Raw genomic sequence first — 25,225 nt, 5'->3', positions numbered from 1 at the left:
TTGCTCAAAAAAAAAAAAAAAAAGTGAGGAGAAAAAAAATAAAAACAACTTAGAGAAATGGTGCTCTCTCAAGTCTCTAAAGAGATTTAAAACATTTCTCCCCTCCCTGCCCATTTTCAAATCATTTTCCCAACTATTCTCCCCCTGCCATCAACTAGTCTTTATATATATATATATATTTCTACAAGGCAGAAACTGTAGCCCTCTTGGTAAAGTTCTTCAAAATACCATATTTGACTGATAAATAGTTTTAATATAATGATAATAAGGACTTATTTGTTGATAAAAGGTAGCACACAAAACCTAATATTTTGGATCCAATTTCAACTTTTGATTTTAAAATGGTAACCATTCTTATGCTTCTAACTGGTTTCTTCTAGATTTAGCCTGATTTCTTACAGCCTATACAGGTTTGTGTTTTATATAGACATATTTTTCTCCTATGGAAAACTGGTTAGACTCTTTACAATATAATCCAAGTTCTTTTTAGTGTTTGTGGAATTATGTACAAGAAGAAATAACTCTTGATAATGGGATTCAATATATAGTGGGCCTAACAAAGGCCCAACCAAGGAGGCTACATTTCAACTCTGGTTCTTACAACTATTGTTTATTTTTGTGGTGGTTATTGCTGTTGCTCTTGGTGCCGTTTCAGAACATTGTGCTCACTTATTAAAATATTTGATGGAAAGAAATCCTATCCATTTACAAGCTTATTTCAAATAATGTAAGTGTTTTAGAATTAATAGAAAGGATTCATGTAATAATTCTGGTTGGGATTTTTAGAATCTCTAACCACTCACTAATAAGAAGGGGGAACAAGAAATTTGTTTTTCTTAGGGGAGGGACCACATTAAGGTACTAAACTTTGGTATTTCTATAAAGTAATATTACAGAAGAATTATACTAAACATTAGCATGCCAACTCAGAATCAATAAAAGTTTTTATGTAACTCTTACTGCTGTAAGTAAGTCCTCACTGTCCACCTGCTTAACACATCCCCTCAAGAGGAGCTCCTACTGAACTTTTACTCATTTTCCTTCTTTCTATTTATGTGAATAGGAAAACTGCCCTACAGGAGTTAGTGTGACTACTGCTTAAGGGATATAACCTAGGGCTTCTCAGCTTTTAGAAAACATTCTTTAATAAAGCATAGCTCTGCTCTGTTTTTAATATGGCATCTCTCTTATTTACCAATTTCTTGGCCCTTCTCTCTCAAAAACCAGGAAATATCTTTGATCAGTAATTTTTTGAACAACAATAAGGAGTAAGGAGGGACTTGTCTTTAATTATGCAATTGTCTCATTTGCTATCTTTTCCTTGCCAAAGACTCTTGAGGCTTTCTTTCAGATACCGAGTAAGTCATTAACTTCTGACCTGGTTTGTGGAAGTACTTCACTAAGCGGCCACTGATATCCACTTAGCCAGGAGAGGTAGCCACTGAGCACCTTCTGGTGTTTGCCTATAGATTTCCAGACCTTGTGAAATGTTAAAGTGCCTTTTAATCCCCAAGAGAAAACTCTAGAGCCAGCTCCCATGTTGAGCAAAAATTTCAAATTAAGAGAGTTTTAACAGATGTCTGACTGATGTTCCAATTTACATATTAATATAATGAAATTTCCACTGAGACTATCCCTGCCACCAAAGGAAATACAAGAAGCCTCTCAAACCTTCATTCAGGAGAAAAATTTAGCAGAGAAGGTATCTCCATTTTTGTTAATAACCGCTAGCAAAAGGGACTTGTGTGCCCCTCAGAAAATAGGACTCAGACCACAGATAGCTGACAGTACTCACATCTCTGATTCTCAGCAGGGAAATAGGCCAGGATGAAATTTGAAGAACCCCCATCTCAAGAATTGACAAGGTAGAACTTCAAGGTAACATTCCATCAGTCACCGGAAAACTTCTGGAGCCTCTGCTCTTTAGCTGCTTTCATGTGAAGGATTTTCTTAGCCTTGTTCAGGCAGTTTTGCCAAAAGGTTGGGGAACACATTCTTTTAAAGATTGTCTTATTAATGTGTTTTACTTCCCCTGAAAAATCTTTAATCCTTCATCTTATGTGCATGGCGATCAGCAGTAACCTTTTTTTGTTTCTACATTTTAATATTTCCTCCTCCTCCCACTCAAGCTCTCTGTAGTGCTTGGTACTTTTCCATAGGAAATTTGGTTGATTGACTTTCTTGAGTACCTAGCCAGCTTGCTACCCAGTGTTCTTTCAGCTGGAAGTAATCCCTTTCATAAGTAAAGAGTTTGTTCAAGCTGCTCATTGGCTTAGAAGGGAGAGGTGTCTTGAGGAATATTTAAACTTTATCTATTAATACTTGGAAGTGAGACAGAAACTTTTATTTGACAAATGTGGTAGAGATAGCTTGACTGTAACTCTAGGTCAAGATTGGCACTGAAAGCAGAAACTCATTTGAAAAAACTGTTGAAAACTATGTGTATGTAGTTTGCAGAAACCCATTTGAAAAACTAATGAATACTCTGTGTATGTAGTTTTTCTCTCCCCAGGAAAATATACACAAACACAAAATTTTGCATATTCTTTTATGGGGTTCTAGACATCCATTGATTCTAGGTTAAGAATCTTTGACCTAAAAGAATAGAAATATTAATATTTTAGGCTTTAAATCATTATGTAGTCTTCAAAGCCCTCTCATTATTTTATTTTATTATCTCAGCACACATTTTAGTAGGCAAAGTAGATATTATTGTCTCCATTTTGCAAATGAGCATTGCATAAGTTAAGAAATAGAGATACAGATACATCCTGTGTAGTACTACTTTATGTACTTTAAAGTAATTAATTGGTTTCTCTTTGCCTGATTCTCTTTAGAGTAAATAGGTCTTCTATTCACCCCATGAGTCCTGTTTTTCTTAATGTATTAACCATCTATAGGAGCCTTAAATTATGGAAATCAGAATTAGACCCAATTTTCTTTAGACCTTGTGTTTGATATAAAGAAAAGATCACCTCACCCTATTCTCTGAACTTTCAAATAACCATTTCTTATCTGCCTATGAACATGAGTAGGATAGAATGTAGCCATGGGTAGGATAGAATGGTTGGCTAAGGAGAGAGTCAAGAGAATCAGGGCTACTTTATTCATGATTGGAGACGGTGTTTAGAGCAGTGGTTCTAATCTTTGGCCCCACCCAGACATAGTAAGTCAAAAACTCTGATAGTAAGGCCCAGCTATGGGCTTTAATAAGCCCTCCAGGTGAATTTGATGCAGCTAAAATATGAGAACTACTCTTGTTAGATAAACTTGTTAAGTGGTAAGACTTTTCCTGTCAGTCATAGTATCCTAAAATGTTTTCTGGTTGTATTTGGTATGGATCCGAAACTCCCTTTGGCTCAGGTTTAGTGACTTACGCCATTGGACCAAGGAGTTCCTTTTCACCTGAGTGAGGAAAATGAGAAACCAGCTTAACACCTGCGTCCTAGGGTGAACATCCTTGTTAGGAATAGCAGAAATTTAGAGATTCGTCAAGCAAGCAGGCAAAGTGGTCTGTCTCACTTTGTGAAATTATGAGTAAGAGAACAGGATTGTCATGGGTGATGATGAACACCAATATTTGAGTTCAGTTAATCTGTTTCCATTTTTGGTAGTGGCATTGGGCAAAGTTGCCAATTAAAGGGCTATTAGAGTTCTAACTCTTATATGATCAAGTGTTTCAGAATTATGGCTTGATCAGGGCCCCAGGATCATCTGGGATGATGTCATTTCTGAGACCCAGTCTAATAAGAAAATAAATTTAAAGAGTAACTTTAAGTTAAGTAAATTTAAAGATAAATTAACAGGATTACGTTGCGGCTAGTGCACCTAGGATTAGGCCAGGGGAGTTCTTTGGCCTTCCAATTAATATCATAAGCTGTGGTGCAGTGCAAAGCTTCAGCTCTGACGCAAACACAGGCTCGAATTCCAGTGCCATCACTTACTTGCTGTGAGATCTTAGGCAAACTATTTGTTCTCTCAGAGCTACACTTTTCTGCTCTGTCAAATGAAGATAACGCCTACTTCTTAAGATTCTTGTACAGATTAATAGATGTGACATATACACAGGGCTGTGAGGGCTGTGCATATAGGCATGTGATAAATATTAGTTCTCCTCCCCTTCTCTTCCAGAGAAGTCAGTAAACACTATGCAATAGGACCTTTTCTCTAGAAATAAAGATTATCTTTAAAAAAGAATCTATATTCTTTCTTATGCTTGTTTGTTTTTTTTTAAGGACGATTTCAAATCACTTCCTCCCTCGATCTCTGTGTCATACAGTTGAGAGTAGCTTTCCTATTGAGTCCATTTCAGAAATCAGCAAATAAATAATGCTATTCTTTGCCCTTTTGTTTGAATCTTTGTTTGTCATGTAATTAGGCGGTTGTGATTCTGGGGACTCTGAGTAGATAAGAAACTCTCCTTTGTAGTCATACCTTCTATGAAACACATTTTTTGAAAAGAATAAACTGGGTCACCCAATGCCAAATCAGCAACAATCTTGAGATGAGACTAGAAACCAAGTGTCAAAACCTGTATAAAAGATGCATAATTAGGCCAGGCCTGGTGGCTCACTCCTATAATCCTAGCACTTTGGGAGGCCAAGGCAGGAGGATCCCATGAGTCCAGGAGTTCGAGAGCAGCCTGGGCAACATAGCAAGACCCCATCTGTACATAAATAAATAAATAAATAAGCAAGCAAGCCAGGCATGAAGGGAGGCTGAGGCAGGAGGATCGCTTGAGCCCAGGGGTTCAAGGTTACAATGAGCTGTGATCATGCCACTGCACTCCACGGGCAACAGAACAAGACCCTATTTCTAAAAAAAAAAAAAAATTTAAAGATTAAAAAAAAAGATGCACAATTAAGAGTAAAATAACAGGCTGAAAAAATTGATTTCCTTGGTGACAGAGCTGAAACTAGTGTCCTCAGTCTAGCTAATCCAAGGACACAGTGTAGGGTAGGGGCTGCCCGAGTACTTGGCACCATTAATTTTTTCCCCTTACTTTCTTAATAAAGTTCCTCATTGTTTTAGTGGCTCTGTAGTTAATTTTTTTCTAATGAGACTAGGTTAACTAAAATCATCTGACATGGAAAAGTAGGAGGTAAGGTTAAAAAGGAACCTAATTAGCAAGTTAATTATAGCAGGCAAAAAAGTGCATTGGTTATATAAATAAGCTATTGTTATGCGCATGCAAGTTGGGCCTTGTCAAGGGACTTGTTAAGGTTTAGAGGTCAGAGGATCCATGTAATTAGGTGTTTGGGAAAAAAATAAAAGCAAAACAGCCACCAGAATTAGGAATGGCTGATGAGCCACTAACAGAAATGCCTTATTAAATTGGGGCTCTGCTGCTGAAGGGATTGTTGGAACTGCTTCAGGGATTCCAAGGAAGAGTAGTCCCCCCTCCCCGCAAAAAAGCTAGCTGGAACCAGAGCCAACAGAATTGCTGATGAGGAAAGTTTAAAGGCCTGGCCACAAGGGTCCCTGGGCCACAGAGGTGGCAGTGGGACTGGTAATGTCACTATGCTGAGCAGCAGGAAGAAATACATTGTCAATGGCAACTCTGGGATTAAAACCCAGGTGAGGCTAAGCTCTTACTTACCAGTCTTGCTGCCGCTATAGCCATTATTGTAAAAGGCCATCTGCTTATGTTCTTTTTCCCTCTTTTCCTGCTTTCATCCCTCCCTCTGGCATAAGGTGAGCTACCACTCTCTTAACAGTCTCTTTTTCTCCCTTTCCTTAATGCCTGTTAGAATTAGGCTATTCTCTCTGAAATGGAAAAGGAGGGTTACCTTGAAAGACTCTTTGATTTCAGACAAAGTAGGGGTTGAATCTACCAAGGTACCACAACTGGGTAGGTAGATTACAAAATCAGTCAATTACAAAATGGACTGTTGAGTGAAGGATATAATGGCATGTAATTATTGAGGGGAGGCCAGCATCAGGGATGACCCATTTAACTCATATATTCTGGTTATCAGTGAAAGATAGACGTTTATTTCTTGGAAAAATTATATAACTTATATGTAAGTGGTTAGTCTCTCTCTAATATCCTTCTGTCTTAAAGAAACTTGAATTTGTGTCTAACCAAGGTTTTAGAACCCTATGTTCTAAATGGAGACGGTCTGCACAGCCTAGTTGTCTTTAGTGCCAAGACAGCCTGAACTTGTTCTGGGTAGGAGGGATTACTGTAAATGGAAATGATTATAGAGAAGAGAGCTCAGCTCAGAGAAACTGGCTTGAGATGATAATGCCTCTAGATATCTACATGGTTTAGCGTTACTGGGGTAAAAATACCTGGGTACTTACCCCGATCCTACAAATCTAGAGAATAAGAGTGACTGCCCCCTCTAGTGGTGCGAGTGTGTATGTGTATGTGCGTACACATGCGTGTGTGTGCACGTGTGCGTGTATGCAGTGTGGTTGTGGGGGGGGTTGTGTTGAGGCAGGGTTTATCTGTTATTCTTTTTGAAAAGAAGGCACTGCCGAACTTAGTGACTCAGTGGGGCCTATAGAAAGTCCATTGCTACTTCTTTTCCTAGATAGACTGCTAAAAAAGAATAAAGACATGAGACTGTCTTGAACAAGGTTGATGAAGTGAAAGCCAGAGCAGAGCTTTGAGCCTGACTGCTATCTGCCTCCCCAGCTTCCCACCCTCCCTCTTCTCCTTTCCAACCTTTTTTGCTCTTAAAAATTATTTTTTAACTTTAGACTTGTCTTATGTTTACTATATTTACTGAATATTCAGCCAAACACAGACAGTGAAGATAAAATAGGCTATTTCAGATTCATTGATTCAGCACATGATTGAATGCCTGGGATGTGCCAGGCATTTGTGCCTGAGGATGTAAGGGTGAATAATATAGCCCCTCCCTTTATGGAGCCTATAATTTATAGAGGATACAGGTAGGTAGACAGTTATATTCCGTGTAATAGGTGCTGTGCTAGAAATAATACAGTACATGAAATTCCATGTGCATCCCATGGGAATACACAGAAAGGGCACTTTATCCTTTTGAAATAAATTGTAACTTTAGCAAAATAGTCAGTTGCATCATTTTTCATTTTGTGAAGAGCCTCTAATCCAATGACTTTTCCTGTTACTAAAAACAATTTGCAAATTCTAAAGCACTGTGCAGGCTTTATTTGTTGTTATAGCTATGAAAATGCTATGAATTCCCCTACAAGGCAATGCTAAGCTAATTCCATTTGGCATTGGTCCCCTTGTCTCAATACTCAAATGACTCCTTAGTTACCTCTAATTGCAGGAGTGTAGCCATCAATTTCTGCTTTCATCCTGGTTTCCTGTATCTGCACTGCCCATCAAGGAACCATCTTTTTATCATTAAAGGTAGAATCAGTCATCAGATCTTTTATCCTTTTCAATAGATCTTTCTTTGTGCCACCTTGATTCCAGAAGAATGAGCAATTATGCAAACATTCAGTTAGAGAAAAAGAAAAATTATTAGTTGAATAAATGATGTAAGCTTTGATTTGTTAAGTATTATAAAGTTTCAGCTGGAACCTCCAACAGTAGGGAAAGAGATAAAATTATAACAAAGTCCTTATCAGACATTATCCAAAATGCAACTTCCAGAGTATGATCTGAGATTTATGCACATTCAATGAAATCATCCATTCCTTCTATATTTGTTATAGTTAGTAAATGATCAATTTTGTGACTTTTAAGTATTTTGTAATACCAAACATTAAAAAAATAATAAATTAATGCTTACTAGTACTGGAAAGCCAACTAATACATTTTAGAAAGTCTTTCACAAATTAGAGTGGCTACCTGCAAGAGTTACAGAAACACTGAACTGTAGGGATTGGGGGTGGGAAGTGGATTTATTAAATCTCCTGCCATGTTTCAGGTTATATACATTGTTTCATTGAACCCTCTCTAAAACCTATGAGGTAAGTACTTTTATCTCTGTTATGTTTATGGGAAAATGAGGCTCACAAAAGCATCTTGACAGCATTACACACATAATGAGTGGCATAGCCAGAATTTGAATGCAATTCCAGAATGTTCGTTCTGAATGAAAAGCCTTTTTAAAAGTTATTATGTACCATTTCCTGAGAATCTTGAAACTTGAATGCAAGTCATTTTACCTTTCTGTACCTTGTATTTTTCTCATCTAGGTATATGAGGCTTATAGCTATATGGATAGTCTCAGAGATTGTTTTCAGCTTTAATTTTCAGTGAAATTATAGAAGGTATTTCTGAATATGACTCAACTTTCTAAAAATTTATTTTAACCAGAACATCCCATTTCTATTTTGGGGGAGGGATGTCACAATTTTATTGTAAAAAGCATATAGTCAGAGAGTAGATCAGACATTTGAATTTCATAGAAACATAGTAGGCAAAGAATGAAAAACCATTCTCCTCTTCAAAAGAGTTTTAACATTCCAAGTAGGGGTTAGTTCAGTCATATCAACTGCGAAGAAAGGTAAGAGCCTATAATGCAAGCCTTGAGTTGCTGTCTCAAAATGGAGGTATTTTTCCCTTATATAACTAGGGTTCTTTTTCTTAGCAGATCCAATTTGCTGACCAGAAGCAAGAATTCAACAAACGTCCCACCAAAATTGGACGTCGCTCTCTGTCTCGTTCTATTTCTCAGTCATCTACTGACAGCTACAGCTCAGGTAAGTACTGAGCTGCTATGGGCCCGCCTGTTGAGGCTAATAAGTATGATCAAAAGACCCTCCTGTCTATCTAAGACTAATTAAGCATGATCTAGTCTGTGCTTTGAATAAATACTTTGAATGAAAATTTAGAACAAAATTCCTGATGGAATCTTTGGATTTCTCTTTGGAATTCAGAGTGGAACTTAATAGAGGCCTCCTCTTCCAGTAGAAGCAGAAGTGATTATAGAAATTGAGTTCTTGATCTACTCAGAAGGGTGGGAATATGTAGTTCACTGATCTTCACTGAACAATATGTGTAAAGACTTGTGTTCTTTCTGTCATTTAAAGATAAAAAAAAAAAAAAGTTCCCCATTCCTCCATCTGGTACTTGCAAATTAACAGGGAAATCTCCATTGCCTCAAGAAGTAATGAAGACATTGTAGCTGGTTCAACTAAGTGGGCTCTTTGCCTTCTCTCTTAAGCTGTGACATTGTATTGTTTGTTACTCCTTCCTTCCTTCCTTTGCAATGGCATTAATTGAAGTACATGTGCTCTGGGGCTGAGTTATCATTTAATGCCAGATGAGATATTACAGTGTACAACCCCTTGAAGGCATTAGCCGCTTGTGCAACAGTGCCCAGTATGATATGAATCTGATCTAATATGGAGCTATTTTATTTTGCTCTTGGGCTGGAATGTGGTAGGGAGTAGATTGTTTGCCCTAGTTACCTCTTCACATTATGAATAGTAATATTCAATAGAAAATTTTTATCATGACCTGAAATTTTATTTGTTCTTCACACAAATAGGAAAGTTATATTATGTAAAGTTGAAGAAAGATTACTTGGGAAGCTATAACTATTAGGTTGGGTAGATTATTTACACTTTTTTTGTATTTCTTATTTTACTTTCCCCCCATAATTATTGTGAATGATGTAAAGTATATGACATAAGTTCCTATGGTTTTTTATCTAATGATATAGACTCTTGTACCTATCCTATTCTGCTGAAATAAGCAGTGCTGAAAATTCATTAACTGGTTAATGTAACTCTGAAAACCATAATAATTGTGAAAGTGTGAATTATAAAGTGGTATGTAGCATTTTAGGCTGTGGGTTTGTGCTTGTTATCTAAAGATTGATACTGAATGATAATATCAAATGTTAACTTCAGCTCAGTCTCACCCCTACACAGTAGATCCACGTCTCCAACTGTGTTTTTGCAGAGGAAACCAACGTCTGACTTCCCACCCAACCCCTGTATGCAGGGAGGGTACTTTAAAAATATCTAGTTACCTAGAAGAGTATAGTTGATGCCCTTGGTTTCTAAGCCATAACCCCTTGGTGAGTGATATTGACTGGTGTCATCCTGGTAAACTTGGACCTTTTAGATTAAAATATATGAAATTGCCATTTTTATAAGTCAAAAATTGTCAGCCTGATATATCTGATTAAGGATATTAAGTTCAGAAGCAGAGAGTCAAACATCCTGCAGATGAAAAAGAACTTAAAGATCTAATTCAGCTTCCCACTGAATGCTGGCCTCTTTGGTAGCATTTTAGATGATAGGGTGCTCCCTGCTTTATATAGTTGTTTATCTCCTGATAAGCTCTTATATAATCCTTGGAACTTAAAGATTTTACTTATAAATAAAAATTCCCATTTTTGGTTGCCTGATTTTGGGATATCCCACTGTGCTGGTTACTCTCATCTGGACATTTTCTAGATTAAAGTGACCTTTTAAGAATATTATGCCTATCAACATAATACTCTAGATGGCCTGAACTAATCTATAAGAAGTGTTATTCCCATAAACTCTGCTTTTAAAATGAAACCTAAGATTGTTTGCTTCTTTAGCAGCTTCATCACAGGCATTGTTGCCTCTTTTTTTGTCTCTCTTTGTTTTTCCCTTCACGTGAACAGGTGTCAAGCCCTTCTAAACAAACTCTGAATGGAGATGTCTATTGCCTTGATTCTTAGACTGAGAGTTAGGAGAGACCTAGTGTCTAGTTTTTAATCCATGTTTGATTTACTGTGTGATCCTGGAAAACTCTTGCTTCCTGGCATATTCATAAAACAGAAATGGAAAGTTAGATGAAAGAATTCCATGCCCATCAAATGAAAACCCAAGAATAATGGAACTGACTCACAGCTTTCTAAATATGAGAAGATATGCAAATGCATGACAATAAGAACTTGGGGAACATTTTCAGCATGCATTATAATTTCAATGACTATAGAAATTACCACTGGAGAGCCCCCAAAACTGGTCCTTGAACCCTTTTCCCTTCTCCATTTATACTTTCTTCCTAGGTGAACTCATTCAGAGTCATAGTTTTAAATACCGTGTATTGGTGTTTGATTCTCATATTTTATCTCTAGCTCAAATCTCTCCCCTACACATTGGATCCATAATTCAACTGTCTGCTTAGTCTTTTCACTTAGAAGTTTTATAGACATCTCAAACCTCATGTCTTAAAAATTGAGCTCCTCAGTTCCAGCCTTACCCATCTTCAGTCTATTTGCAATAGCCAAATTCATTCTTTTAAAATAAGTCACTTCTTTGCTCAAAACTCTCCAATGGCTTCCCAGTCTCACTCTGGGTAAAGGCTAAATTTCTTATGATGGCCTGCAAGGCCCTCTTCCATCCAGCCTCTCATTACATTTCTGAGCACTTCTCTACTTTCCAAACCTCCATCCTCTCCTGGCTATTAATTTCACTCCAGCCATACTAATTTCCTTACTGTTATTTTGAAACATGCCAGGCACTCTTCTGCTTCAAGACCTTTGTACTTATTCCCTTTCCCTGAAATGCTCTTTTTCCAGATATATGCATGGCTGGCTATCTTACCTCCTTCAGTTCTTCACCAAAAATATCGTCTGGTCCAAAGATAGTGAGTTATCTCAGTTGATTGTTCACAGTCAGTTACAGATAGAACTCCTTGTTCTACTCTTTCTTTCCTTCTCACTGCTGCACTTGACTTTAGTCTTTAAAAAATATATACATACATATATTTATTATTTATTCATTTCACCTTCTCATTGAGTCCTATCCTGGCTACTCTTTTAAAATTATACACAATATGGTGACTATAGTTAATAACAATGTATTCTTGAAAATCAATAAGAGAATAGATTTTTAAGTGTTCTCACGACAAAAAACAAGTATATGAGGTAATGTATATGTTAATTAGCACCATTGAGCCATTCCACAGTGTATACATATTTTAAAACATCGTATTTTACACAATAAATATATACAATTTTATGTCAATTAAAAATTCATTCATTAAAAATATTGTGCAAATACTTCACCCAACATTCCCTATAAAATTTTCCTCCTTTATATTTCTTCATAGCACTATTATCATATAACATACTTTATATTTTACTAGTTTGTTTTGTCTTTCTCTCCCTACTTAAAAAGCAAGACCCATAAGAGCAGAGATTTTTGTCTTTATATTGCTCTATTTCCAGCACTTAGAACTGTTTGACACATAAAAGGTACTCAATAAGTAAATACTGGTGAAAGGTGTTCAGAGACATTCTTATGATACATTACACCCTTGCTGAGGTCCCTAATTATACTCAGTATATGTGAATAGCCAGATGAAGCTTTATGATATTTCAAAAAAAGATACTTTCCTGTCCAAAGTGCTTATTTTGCTGAAGATACTTACGGGCTTAAATAGACTATCGCCTATTCTCCCTTCCTAATGATCCTAGTACTAAGTTTTGCCACGTTTTATTTAGGAACCTCTACCTGCCTTTCTGAACCAGGGTTCTCATCTAAATCACAGAACACAAAATGATTTGATAGACTGTTTTCTTAATTCTCTAAAAGATGGTACATAACTAGTAGTACCATTCGTGGAAAGAAGTTCATTATTTATATACAATGAATGAATGCTTCAAGGCATTAGAACTTAATTCTAGCAGAACCCAGGTTGAAAAATGCCACAATAATCCATGAAATTATTTTATAAGAAACAAATGGCGGGGTATGATGGCTCATGCCTGTAATACTAACGCTTTGGGAGGCCAAGGCGTGAGGAACACTTGAGCCCAGGAGTTCGAGACCAGCATGGACAATATAGAGAAACCCGATGTCTACAAAAAATTTTAAAAAATTAGCTGAGCATGGTGGCACATGTCTGTAGTCTGAGTTACTTGGGAGGCTAAGACAGGGAGATCACTTGAGCCCAGGAGTTCGAGGTTGCAGTGAGCTGTGACCATGCCACTGCACTCCAGCCTGGGTGACAGAGCGAGACCCTCTCTCAAAAAACAAACTTCTAAAAACTCTTTCCCTAAGCAACAAATCTCATAAAAGCAAATGAACAAAAGAGACCTTTTTTTTTTTTTTTTTTGAGACAGAGTCTCGCTTTGTTGCCCGGGCTAGAGTGAGTGCTGTGGTGTCAGCCTAGCTCAAAGCAACCTCAAACTCCTGGGCTCAAGTGATCCTCCTGCCTCAGCCTCCCGAGTAGCTGGGACTACAGGCATGTGCTACCATGCCCAGCTAATTTTTTCTATATATATATATTTTAGTTGTCCAGCTAATTTCTTTCTATTTTTAGTAGAGACGGGGTCTCGCTCTTGCTCAGGCCGATCTCAAACTCCTGACCTCGAGCGATCCACCCGCCTCGGCCTCCCAGAGTGCTAGGATTACAGGCATGAGCCACTGCGCCCGGCCCTAAGAGACCTTTTTTTCAAAGTCAGACTATTCTCAGTGATACATTTCTGAAAAAGCTGTCATTGTAGTGAGTTAATTAGTTAAGAATGAGGTGGGAGGACAGAATTCTCTTATTCATAATTGGTTCTTAAACAGTTTGAGGTATTTTCAGATTCTTCCAAACAACAAAGTTTTGTCTGTTTGTATTGTTTTGGATGCTAACATAGCTTTTTACATATTTCTAGAGTGTCATTCATCAGTGAAGTCTGCTGCACACTGACACACAGGTCCCTACTGTTATTCCATTACCAAATGAATAGGTTGGGCCTGAGAGGAGTTGCCTGACTTAAAATAGTGTAGTAGGACTAATTCAGTCAGTATTCTGACTGCTGCTTCTTCTAGCAATAACCCACAATATCACAGCTGCTGGGAGGTAAGACTTAATCAGGATTGAGCCATAGACCCTATGTATGCATGTTCTATGGGCTAGATTGTGGATTAATGATTCATCAAGTTATATTTTGATTCTGGGAAATCATGAAACAAGAGAACATTCCACAGTAAAGTTATATTGTACTTCATATTACTTTTTTACCTAGAAACTGAACCCTTTTTGGATATTGTCTCCTTTATTCATAAGATTTTTCTGGTGGTAATTAGGGTAAAGGAAGAGCATAGGGAAAGAAAAGATCTGTTATACTCCCTGCTTTACAGTTGGATGAATTGAAAATTAGTCACTTACCCAATTAGGGGTAAAGCTAAATCTAGGATCTCAGATCTGTACTTTAGTAGGTTATTGATTATTCATTTTTAATTAAATTATGATTCTGGGCTTCAGAGTATGCTGACTTTAGAAACTCTATTCTAGCAGGTGTGTACATATGTGTTGGATTTTTCTAAATTTTCTTGGAAAAATCCTTAATGTTATCTGTTCTCATGAAATTGCTACTTTAAATATAGTGATAGAAATGAGTATGGATTAAAAAAAATAAATGAATAAATGTCACATTAGTTCAGGAATAATCTTTCTACTGTGTTTGCAGAAATAACACATTCTCTTGGTCTGGGTCTATCAGCCATGTTGATCCACGTATTAGTACAATGTAGACAAGAGATACTTTCAGTTCTTACTTGATAGCAGGTCTTTATACAGGGCTCTTTAAAAACAAATACATTTTGGCTCAAAGAAAAACATTGGTTGAATTAACTGTAACCAGTTGACTACTATTAAGAAAGTAAAATACTGTTTTCTCTAGCTTTTAGAATAAGGAAGTAGTATAAATAACTTTTTTCTTTCAGTTGGGAAAAAAAAAAGCCAAAAGTTGGAATGCTTCTCTTAAAGGGAAATTTTATTTTGATTTTTTTTGTTTGTTTTTCTTTTTCCTGACTCATCCTTAGAAGCTGAAGAGGCATAGGAGGGGAGAGCTATTCTGGGTAGAGTTAGGACTCTAGTCTCAACCTTTTTAATCACTTCCAGCCAACCACCTGCTGCTTTGGTAGATTAGTAGGAGATGACAGAGGTACAAAAAAAGGAAACTGCAAAATAATGATGTATGTATGTCATTCCTTTCCCATTCAAAATCCTAAAGCTGAATAAGAACCTTTAAAGATGTGATATCTGGTGGTGAATTTAAAATATGTGCAAAAGTGGGTAATATCAGGTAACTTATTGAGTGCTCAATTACTATATGCCAAGCATTGCGCTAAACACTTTACTTACATTGTCTTAATCTTCTCGATAACATGATTCTGACAAGTCATGTCCTCCTATTATGCAGTCTTATGGCATCTTGATTTCTGTTTCATAGCACACGTTACAACTGTATTGCAGAAAACTCTAATTAATTTTGTAATTAGGTATTTCATTTCTAGCTTACCTACGAGACTGAAAAATCCATTAAGGTAAGGACCATATCTGTCCTCTATTCCCAGTACCTAAACTATAGCTGGTACATAGTAGGTGCACGATTAAAATTTGAATGAACAATTGAATGTATGAATGACTGAATACATGAATAAATTAACAACCCTATTACATAGATTCTGGTATCACCTCCACTTTATACATGCAGAGACTGAGACTTCAACCAAAGTCTGACGCTAAAACACATGACCACTATATTTAAATGGCCATTGGAGAGCATAAAAATCATCATGGCTCTGGAAAAGGATTTGAAATTTCAGGATATTCTGAATGTAAAAGCTTTTTTGAAAAGCAATTTTTCCTGTAAATTTGGATCAGGATTAGGGATAGCTGTGATCTCTTTGTCTCTCAGGTGGTAGAAGCATGGATACCCTAAGCATCTAACTCATAAGCTATTTCTGAATATTGATTAGTGAAAGAGAGACTGCCCAAAAAGCTGTTCCTGGGCTCTGTTGCCAAAAGTACTTTGAGCTCTCACCCTAGGGGGGGAACCACAAACTTTTTGTACAGATTAGCTCCTTTCAAGAACAAAAGTCTCTTTGGGGGATATTTACTAATTCCCTCACCTCCCCTGGTGCCCATGTTCATTCCTGTTGCCTCGTGTTAGGACTTTGCTCTAGGGCAGTTTTCCAGTTCCAAGAGAGATTCTCAAGCCCCTGCTGCCCAAACAGTTTGTAGTGCCATACCTGATTAACTGGGCAAGGTCAGACTTGCCTTTTACAGCCCTCCCAGAGATAGACCCTTTGCTAAGAAATCCCAGAAATGCCTTAATTCTCTGGATATAAGTAGAGCACCATAGACCCTAGATACTCTGAACTTATACAGCTTTTTTCCCTTAAAAGCTATGGTAGTACTTCTTGTTCCATTGAGAAATAGAAAATGCTTTATAGACAGTGCTTTATATCTTCTACCCTACCCCACCTCAAAACTGTGGGGATTAGGAATAACTATCTTCAGAAACTTAAACATAAATCAAGGAAGGAAATTGCTTCAAATCATCTAGCAAATGATTAGCAACTACAGAATTATATGAAGACTAAAAAGACCTCAGCTAAGCATGTGAATAGCAGTCACAGCAGCTGCCTATTAGCCACAGTCAAAAATTTTAGACCTTTCACCCTCTAGTGTATATTGCTAAATGGATTAATTATGAGAGCATTTTATTGTACCCAAAGAGGATTTATTCGCTTCTTTGGGAATCTAAAATGTCTAACACAGGACCCACTGAGGCCAGCAAGAAGGGAGAGCACATTAAGTACTTCATTTTGTCAATGTCTAATTGAGTCTGCAGTCATAGTTCAGCCTCATCAGAGCCAGTCTTAAAAAAGAAAGCTCTATTATGTCAGACAAACACTTTTTGTGTGGTTCTTAATTACTTTCCCATGGGTTCCTTGTTTTCTAGGTTTTATCTGTTCAGTTATTGTACTAGAGCACAAATTACATTAGACATTTAATCAGCAGATAGAGAAAGGGAGCTGGGATTCCAGAAACTCGTAGGTTAATGACCATGATCTTGCATTAGGAACTTTCACCTATTGCTACCATGGTGTAACCTGTCTCTTTTGTATATTCAAGGACCTCTGCATGTTCTGAAGATAAAGTTAGTCCTACATTTCAAGTTAATGCTATCCAGGGAGAATGTCTTTGGTAGCCTCTCTCAGCTTCCCTTTTCTGACCTGTAGATAGCACTTTCCATAAAAGATGATTGAGACAGCTCCAGGGTACCATTTATGTGCTTACTAGAGGTGTAAATCTGTATGGTTCTAGATGGCTAGAGAAGCCTCAGTTCACTCCATAGTTTGGAATTTTAGAGGAAGCCATTTTTTCCCAGGGTTTTTTTATTCTGTCATTACAGCGGCTTCATATACAGATAGCTCTGATGATGAGACATCCCCCAGGGACAAACAGCAAAAGAACTCTAAGGGAAGCAGTGACTTCTGTGTCAAGAACATCAAACAGGCAGAGTTTGGACGAAGAGAAATTGAAATTGCTGAACAAGGTAAAGAAAGCAAGCTTCTTTTCCTTCTCAACCTGTTAATCCCTTTTCATTATACGTCCTGGGGTCTGGTAGCTTGTGAAATTTCTGTGTTACATTGAAGAATACTTACAATGAAAGAAATGTGAACTCAGGAAACACTGTGGGAAGGGAGTAAATTATGACAAGTCTAGAAGGAACTCCTGTATAACGAAAAGAGAGAGAGATTAGATAAGGAAGACTGAATATAGGGAATAAGAACCCTGGAGCATTTGCCTCGGAAAGCCCTCATAAAAGAAAATTCAGGTTTAACGTCTTGATCCCCTGTAAGACCTAATCTAACCTGATAGGGGGCAGGGAGGATCATAACTTAAGAGAATAAGTTTTTCTGTTTATTGTTTTATCTCTTTTTCTGTCCTCTTTAATATTGCTGTATATGTATTGGACCTTTTCAGAAATGCCTGCACTGATGGCTTTGAGGAAGAGAGCTCAAGGAGAAAAGCCTTTGGCTGGAGCCAAAATTGTGGGTTGCACACACATCACTGCTCAGACCGCTGTGAGTACTTTTCCTCTCTCCTCTTAATGACTATAGTTAATAATAGCCACCAGCTACTGAATACTTATAACATACCAAGCACCAAGTTAAGAGCTTAACAAATATTAGTTCACTAATCCTCAGAATGGCCATGTAAAGCAGGTATTCCTGTTTCTATTTTGTAAATGAGGAAGCTCAGAGGGCTTAAGAAATTTGTTTAAGGTTATACAGCTAATAAATTACAGAATCAAGATTTGAACTTCAATATATGGTACTTCCCCCATTATCCATAGGGGATAAGTTCAAGACCTCCAGTGGATGCCTAAAACCTCAGATAGTACCAAACCCTATATATACTATGTTTTTTCCTATATGTACATACTTGTGATAAAGTCTAATTTATACAGTAGTCCCTCCATATCCGCAGGTTCTGCATCAAAGGATTCAACCAATTACAGATTGCAAATAATCAGGAAAAAAAACACAACAATAAAAAATGCAGTATAACAACTATTTACATAACATTTACATTGTATTAGGTATTATAAGTAATTTAGAGATGGTTTAAAGTATATGGGAGGATGTGTGTAGATTATATGCAGATACTCTGCCATTTTATACAAGGAACTTGAGCATCCTTGTATTTTGGTATCCAAGGGAGTCCTGGAACAATCCACCATGGATACCAAGAGATAAGTATAAATTAGGCACAGTAAGAGATTAACAATAATAACTAATAATAAAATAGGACAGTTATAACAACGACTAATAAAAGTTATGTGACTCTTGTCTCTCTCTCTCAAAATATCTTATCGTACTGTACTCACTTATTTTTAGACTTCAGTTGACTGTGGATAACTGAAACCACAGACAGTGAAACCGTGGGGTGGGGGTGGGGACGGGGACTATTATATCAAGATAAGCAAGCTCATGCTTCCACTGTTACACTATACTGCTTCCCCTTATCTTCCCTTCCAGTGTCATTTCTACAAACAAGGCAACCTTATGTGTTAGGCTGCTTTCAGCGGCAAATAAGAGAAAATCTAAGTCTACCTGACTTACAGGAATTTACTACATAATGTAGCTAAAAATCCAAAGAGAAGATAGACTTCAGATGTAGGATCCCGGGGCTCCAATTCCACCTCTCTGTGATTCACTTAGATCTGCCTCCTCAGTGTGCTTACTTCACCCTCAAGATGATAGCAAGAAGGTCACAGCTATTCTAGTCATCACAAACTGACATGAAAAGGAAGAAGGACCATTTCTTCCTCTCTCTCAAGAGCAAGGAAACCTTTCCCAGAAGTCCTACAGGATACTCCATTGTGTCTCTTTGAGCAGAACTGAATCACATGCCTGTGCTCTACCAGTCCTGGCAAGAAGGCTGGAATTATCATGATTGGCTTAAACCAGTGATTCCCATCCTTATTCCCTTTCTATAAAAATAAATAAATAAATTGCAGTGTCTGTGAATTATCCTGAAATGGAATTCAAATATAACATATCTAGGTACATACAATTTTTATTAAAGCAACATAAAATCTTAACTGAAATATAAAGGAAAAATAAAAAGAAAGTATAATGTGTATTGCAATATGTGAGTGCTTCAGCATATACTAGAATAGTCAGATATTTGTACTTATTCATAGCATTACTTGAATAAGAGTGCTACAAATGCACATAGAGGCTGGGCACAATGGCTCACACCTGTAATCCTAGCACTTTGGGAGGCCGAGACGGGAGGATTGCTTGAGGTCAGGAGTTCAAGACCAGCCTGAACAACATAATAAGTTGTTAGCCTGGCGTATTGACACATAATAAGTTGTTAGCCTGGCGTATTGACACACACCTGTAGTCCCAGCTACTTGGGAGGCTGAGGCAGGAGGATCACTTGAGGTTGCAGTGAGCTATGATAATACCACTGCTTTCATGCCCAGGCAACAGAGCAAGACCCTGTCTCAGAAAAAAATGCAGATATAAATGTTTTCTTGGTTCCAGAGTATCAGAGCAGCATTGCCAAATTATGATACTCTAAAATAGTAAACAACTCTTTGTAAATTTCTGAACAACAAAATATGTGCGATTTCTCTTGATTTACATAGTTGTTGCATTCCTGGAAAAACTACTATATATTAAAATTACAAAAATACTTTTTGTTAGTGTGTAAATTAGGGTTAAGTTCCAAACTCAGATAATTATACATACATTTTTTACCCATGTGAACTTTCACTGGGACGTTTGAAAATTATATCAGATATGACACAATTTTTTGTTGTAAGGGACTGTCTTGCACTTTCAAAATGTCCAGATCCCTGGTCCTGCCCACTAAATGCCAGTAGCACTTCCTTTCCAGTTATTGTGACAACCAAAAATACCCCCACAATTTTCAAAAATCTCCTCTTTTGAGTCATCATCAAAGATATAATAGATACTGAGTTGCCAACCATAATGAGACCACTACAGGGAAATTGGTATATTGAGAAATGATCTGAAGTCTTTTATGGGATTTATAAGATCTGGTCATTTGTATGGGTAGGTCACTTTTCAAAAGATTGTCTGTCCTGAAGCACAACACTTGTATGGTCACATTCCTGATTAAGAACATTTGAGATTCCTCAAGATACGGATGACTGCTGTTAGCATCTTCGCTGTGAGACTTTTCTGGGTTATATGTTCTCTGAGGAAAAGTGCACCTTGACTGCCCAAAATTAATGTAATAATTTGAAAAGCTGTCTCTTTTTGGAGCTACAGGCTAATGAATCAAGGCAGAAACACTTTTGAAACCTTTTTTGGGCTTCCTCAGTCAGTGACATGAAACTTCAGTGTGGTAGCTTAAAATAGTAAGTGCTTCTCTACTGTCTCATGTTGCTAAATTATATCTAGTTTGTTTTTTACTCCTAGGCTCACTGACCATTACCACACTGCAGGGTTCTTTTTCTATTCTGAATGGATTAATCACAATTAGTTTACCAATTTTAATATTATTTTGTTGTTTCCACCCCACATTTTTTCCTTTAAAAAAATAATTACAAAGGAATTTTGCTTCATTTTTAATCTCTACCTTATTTTTCTGAGTGTAAAACTAGTTTACATTCATTTTATAATATTCAAACATTACCACAATATATAATGTAAAAAGACAAAGTCTCCTATAATCCCATGCTCCCGAAATAACTATCACAGTTAATGGTTTCCTGTCCCTGTTTCTAATAGACATGGATCTGTTAATATATTTTAGGTGTGTTTCCATAGTTCTAACCTGATTCCATTGCTACTCCTTCTAAATGATAATGATTTGGAGTCAGGTTAAACCAGCTTCTAAGTGCTGTCCTCGTCCCTCTCCTACCTGCCTTCTGCCTCCTGTTAGAGCCCTAATAGCCAACAGACTCTCGGTTCTTATATTCTTGATTCCAATCACTTTTCTTTCCTAGATAATTTATATGGCTTTATAGGTAAGTCTCAAGATCATTCTCTACTTGACAAATTCAGGAATACTGGTTGTAGGAATTCAGAAATTTTTTAAGGTGAAAAATAAAATGAGAGGGAAAAAATGGGATCAGATATTGAAAGGTAGTGTGGGCTAGAAATTAAGACATGTAAGTAGTTCTACTGTTAACTGACTATGTGGCCTTGGACAAATTACTTGAGTGGGTTAGCCTAAATCTGTAAAGTTGTTTGCAAGTATTTTTTAAAAATTAGAACATATTTTAATTAGAATTTTTATTTAATGTAGAAATAGTAGAAAATACAAATCTTTAAAAATGAAAATTACCAGTACCCAAAGTTAACCACTGTCAGGAAATCTTAAATCAAGCTTTTTAGCCAAAGCTTTATTCTTGTCAAAATCACTCTTGATCAAAGCAGTAGTGTGGTATACTACCTTTTTAAAAGAATCCTGTTTCTATCTTTTATATTGAAATAACAATAAGTCAGGATCAAATAAGTGGCTTTAAATTTTTTTAAATAAGTTTTTAAATTTTGAAATAAACACAGATTTACTGAAAAATTATAAGTATAGTACAGATAACTTTTTTTCCTGAGCCATTTGAGAGTAAGTTGCCACCTAATACTCCTTCACCCTTGTCTTAGTCCATTTGGGCTGCTATAACAAAATACCTTAGACTGGATAATTTATAACAGTAGAAATTTATTGTTCACAGTTCTGGAGGCTGGGAATTCCAAGATCAAGACACCAGCAGATTCAGTGCCTGGTGAGGGCCTGTTCCGCATAGATGATGCCTTCTGTGTAACTTTACATGGTGGAAGGAGCAAGCAGGCTTCCTCAGGCCTCTTTTATAAGAGTACTAATCCCATTCATGAGGGGAGAGCTCTTGTGACTTAATCACTTTCTATTCACCTCCCTAATCACAGCTTAATACCAGTACCTTGGGAGTTAGATTTCAACATATGAATTTGGCAGGCTGGGGTGGGAAAGATGGGGGAGACCACATACATTCGGACCATAGCAACTCCCAAATACTTGAGTATGTATTTTCTACAAGCAAGGACATTCTCCTATATAACAGTATCAACATCAAAATTGCAAAATTAACATTGATTCATTACTACCATCTAACCATCTAATCTTCAGACCCCATTCAAGTTTCACTAGTTGTCCCAATAGTACTTTTTATAACAAAGAATACAGTCCATACTTAATGTGTTGCATTTAAGTGTCATATCTCTTTAGTCTCTATTAGTCTGGAACACTTTCTCAGTCTTTGATTTCCTACTTGTAAAGATTACAGATGAATTATTTTGTGGACTGTCCTCAATTTAGATTTTTCTGATGTTTCAGGCTATGAGTCTATGGTAGGAATCCAGAGAAGTGATGCTGCATTTTCCTTGTTGAATTCTATCAGGTGGTGCATGATTTCAGTGTGTCCCATAACTGATAATGTTTACTTTGACCCCTTGATTGAGGTGGTGTCTGTCAGGGTTTTTCCATGTAAAAGTTGTTTCCCCCCTTTGTAATTAATACATTTTTTGTGAGGTAGTACTATGAAACTATAAATATCCCATTCTTCATCAGACTTCTGATTTATTCATTCATTTATTTGTGTTTGTATGGAATCATTTCCTATTTTATTTAATAGGTTATAATCCATTACTATCATTATTTTGATGCTCATATTCCCCGCAGTTTGGCCAGGGGGAGCCCCTTCAGTGTGGTTGCTGTGGCTTCTTTGTCTTTTGGTATGTCTCTTTCATTCTTTGACCATTTCCTTGCACTGGTACAAAATGATCTAAGCTCATCCTGTATATTCTATGCCCTAGCCTTTGAATTAGCCATTTCTCCAAGGAGCCTTGGCTCCTTTTAGTGGATCTGGGCACTCATGTGCTCTTTACTATTGGGATGTTGGTGTTCCGAGATCCTCTTTTATTAATTTTGGAAAATAACTCTTCATATGTTTCTTTTGCCCTGTCTCTCCCTCTTTGCCTTTTGGAACTCCAGTTACATGTATGTCAGACCATTTGATAATGTCCCATAGATCTTGAGTACTCTGTTCCAATTTTTTTTCTACCACTCTTCTTTCTTTTTGTATTTCAGTTTGGTAATTTCTGCTGGTCTATTTTCAAGTTCACTGATTCTATCCTTGAATGTGCCCAGTCTGATGATAAACCTGTTGAAGGAATTTTTAATCTCTGATTTTTTTTTTTTTTTTTTTTTTGTATTCCTTTTGCTTTGTTTTCTGAGACAGAGTCTTGTTCTGTTGCCCAGGCTAGAGTGCCATGGCATCAGCCTAGCTCACAGCAACCTCAAACTCCTGGGCTCAAGTGATCCTCCTGCCTCATCCTCCCAAGCACCTGGGACTACAGGCATGCGCCACCATGCCCAGCTAATTATTTTTAGTAGAAACGGGGTCTCGCTCTTGCTCAGGCTGGTATTTCTTGTATTTCTATTTGAATTGTTTTTATAGTTTCATCTTGCTGCTGAATTTTCTATCTATTCAAGGATGTTGTCCATCTTTTTCACTAGATCCTTTAGCATGAACAGATTAATCATAGTTATTTTGAAGTTCCTCTCTGATCAAACATTTGGCTTACCTGAGAGTCTGGCTCTACTGATTATTTTAGCTGTACTACAGGTGTGTGCCACCACTCTAGCTAATTTTTGTAGTTTGTATAGAGATGGGGTCTTGTCTCTCTTGCTCAGGCTGGTCTCAAGTAATCCTCCCACTTCAGCCTCCCAGAGTGCTAGGATTACAGGTGTGAGCCACCCACCATACCCGGCCTAAAAGATTTCTTTATATATTCTAGATAACTTTATTTCCTAACAGTGGGGTTTTTCCCCCACTTTTTGTGTGTCTTAAAATTTTTTATTGAGTAGTAGTATATTAGTTTCCATTATAGTCATGATTTGGGCTGGATTTAGGTTTTGTTGTACACCAGCAAAGGCTTCAAATTCCTCCAGCAGTGGGTTGCTGTTACCTCATGATTTGATGTTTCCAAAGAGCCTTCCTCAGTGTCTCTGCTTCTCCCTCAGCCTTCATCTGTTTCTGCACATGCATGCAGATATTTTCCTGCTAAACAGGTAAAAGTATAGAGCTCATGTGGAGCCTCTTCCCATGGCTCCCCCAACCCTCGCCCTCTCAGAATACAGAAGAGGTTCTGCAGAGCACAGTTTGAAAAGCATTAGCCTAAGTTATTTCGGAATACATTCTCATTGTCAAATATATAAACTTAATCTCCTTGACCAGTTGTTTGGCCCAGGCTTGCTCATCTGCTTTCTCTTTAATACAGGTGCTTATGGAAACTCTAGGTGCTCTGGGGGCACAGTGCCGATGGGCTGCCTGCAACATCTATTCCACTCTCAATGAAGTGGCTGCTGCTCTAGCAGAAAGTGGTAAGATCTTTTGCTTGTTCTCTATGTCTTTGGCTAAATAAGTCTCTGAAAACTTCCCTTGTTTCAACCTAAATCTTTAAGGAAGGTTGACAATAAAGGAGCTGTCTTGGAAGAAGTGGATCCCTAATCTTGATGAGTGTGTTCTTTTTCTGGGCTTCTCTTGTCAAATATGATCTGGTTAACTTTGTTATATTTTACAGTTGGCAAATATCTACCTATGTCTATTATTCCATTATTAGTTAATGCTTTGCTTTGACTAACAGTAGAGCACCAGTGAACACTACTCACTGTCTAAGATAATAAGGATTAGAGAAGAAAATGCTTCAGCCATAGTTTTGTGGCCCTGCTGGTTTTCCAGCAAGTAGTTTGCCCTGACTTAATGTTTGGTGTTTCTGCTTCAGCAGTAAAGAGTACTTGACCTGGCAGATTAATATTTGATCACAATATCCACTGATACTTGAAGGACACAAGAAATAGAGAAATTTGGACTTTGCCAGCGTCTTGCCTTCACTCTCTGGCAGCACAGCACAGCACAGATCAGAGTACTAAACACTTGCTTCACTGCTCCTGGGAAATACTGGGAAAGACCTATAGAGTATACATGTCTCTCCTTTTGCCAGCACTCCCAGCATTTGATTGGTTCTTTCA

At 37.3% G+C, this 25,225-nt stretch overlaps 1 protein-coding gene across 7 annotated transcripts in view; it reads left to right on the top strand.

Moving 5' to 3' along the window:
• Positions 1-25,225, top strand: part of AHCYL2 (adenosylhomocysteinase like 2) — a 163,650-nt gene that overhangs the window by 113,376 nt on the left and 25,049 nt on the right. For 3 of the 7 annotated variants that reach the window (XM_045565514.1, XM_045565520.1, XM_045565517.1), the window contains exons 2-5: positions 8,538-8,649; positions 17,079-17,222; positions 17,654-17,754; positions 24,475-24,577. In XM_045565514.1, coding sequence (XP_045421470.1) covers positions 8,538-8,649; positions 17,079-17,222; positions 17,654-17,754; positions 24,475-24,577 — 460 coding nt within the window. Of the gene's footprint in view, positions 1-5,185; positions 5,578-8,537; positions 8,650-17,078; positions 17,223-17,653; positions 17,755-24,474; positions 24,578-25,225 lie in introns of those variants that run through there. The other 4 variants (XM_045565515.1, XM_045565518.1, XM_045565519.1 and 1 more) reach the window with 3 other exon arrangements.

Source organism: Lemur catta, chromosome 11 (assembly GCF_020740605.2).
Source record: "Lemur catta isolate mLemCat1 chromosome 11, mLemCat1.pri, whole genome shotgun sequence".
NCBI lineage: Eukaryota > Metazoa > Chordata > Mammalia > Primates > Lemuridae > Lemur > Lemur catta.
The sequence above is the reverse complement of the archived record's forward strand: the minus strand, read 5'-3'. Positions and strand labels throughout refer to the sequence as shown.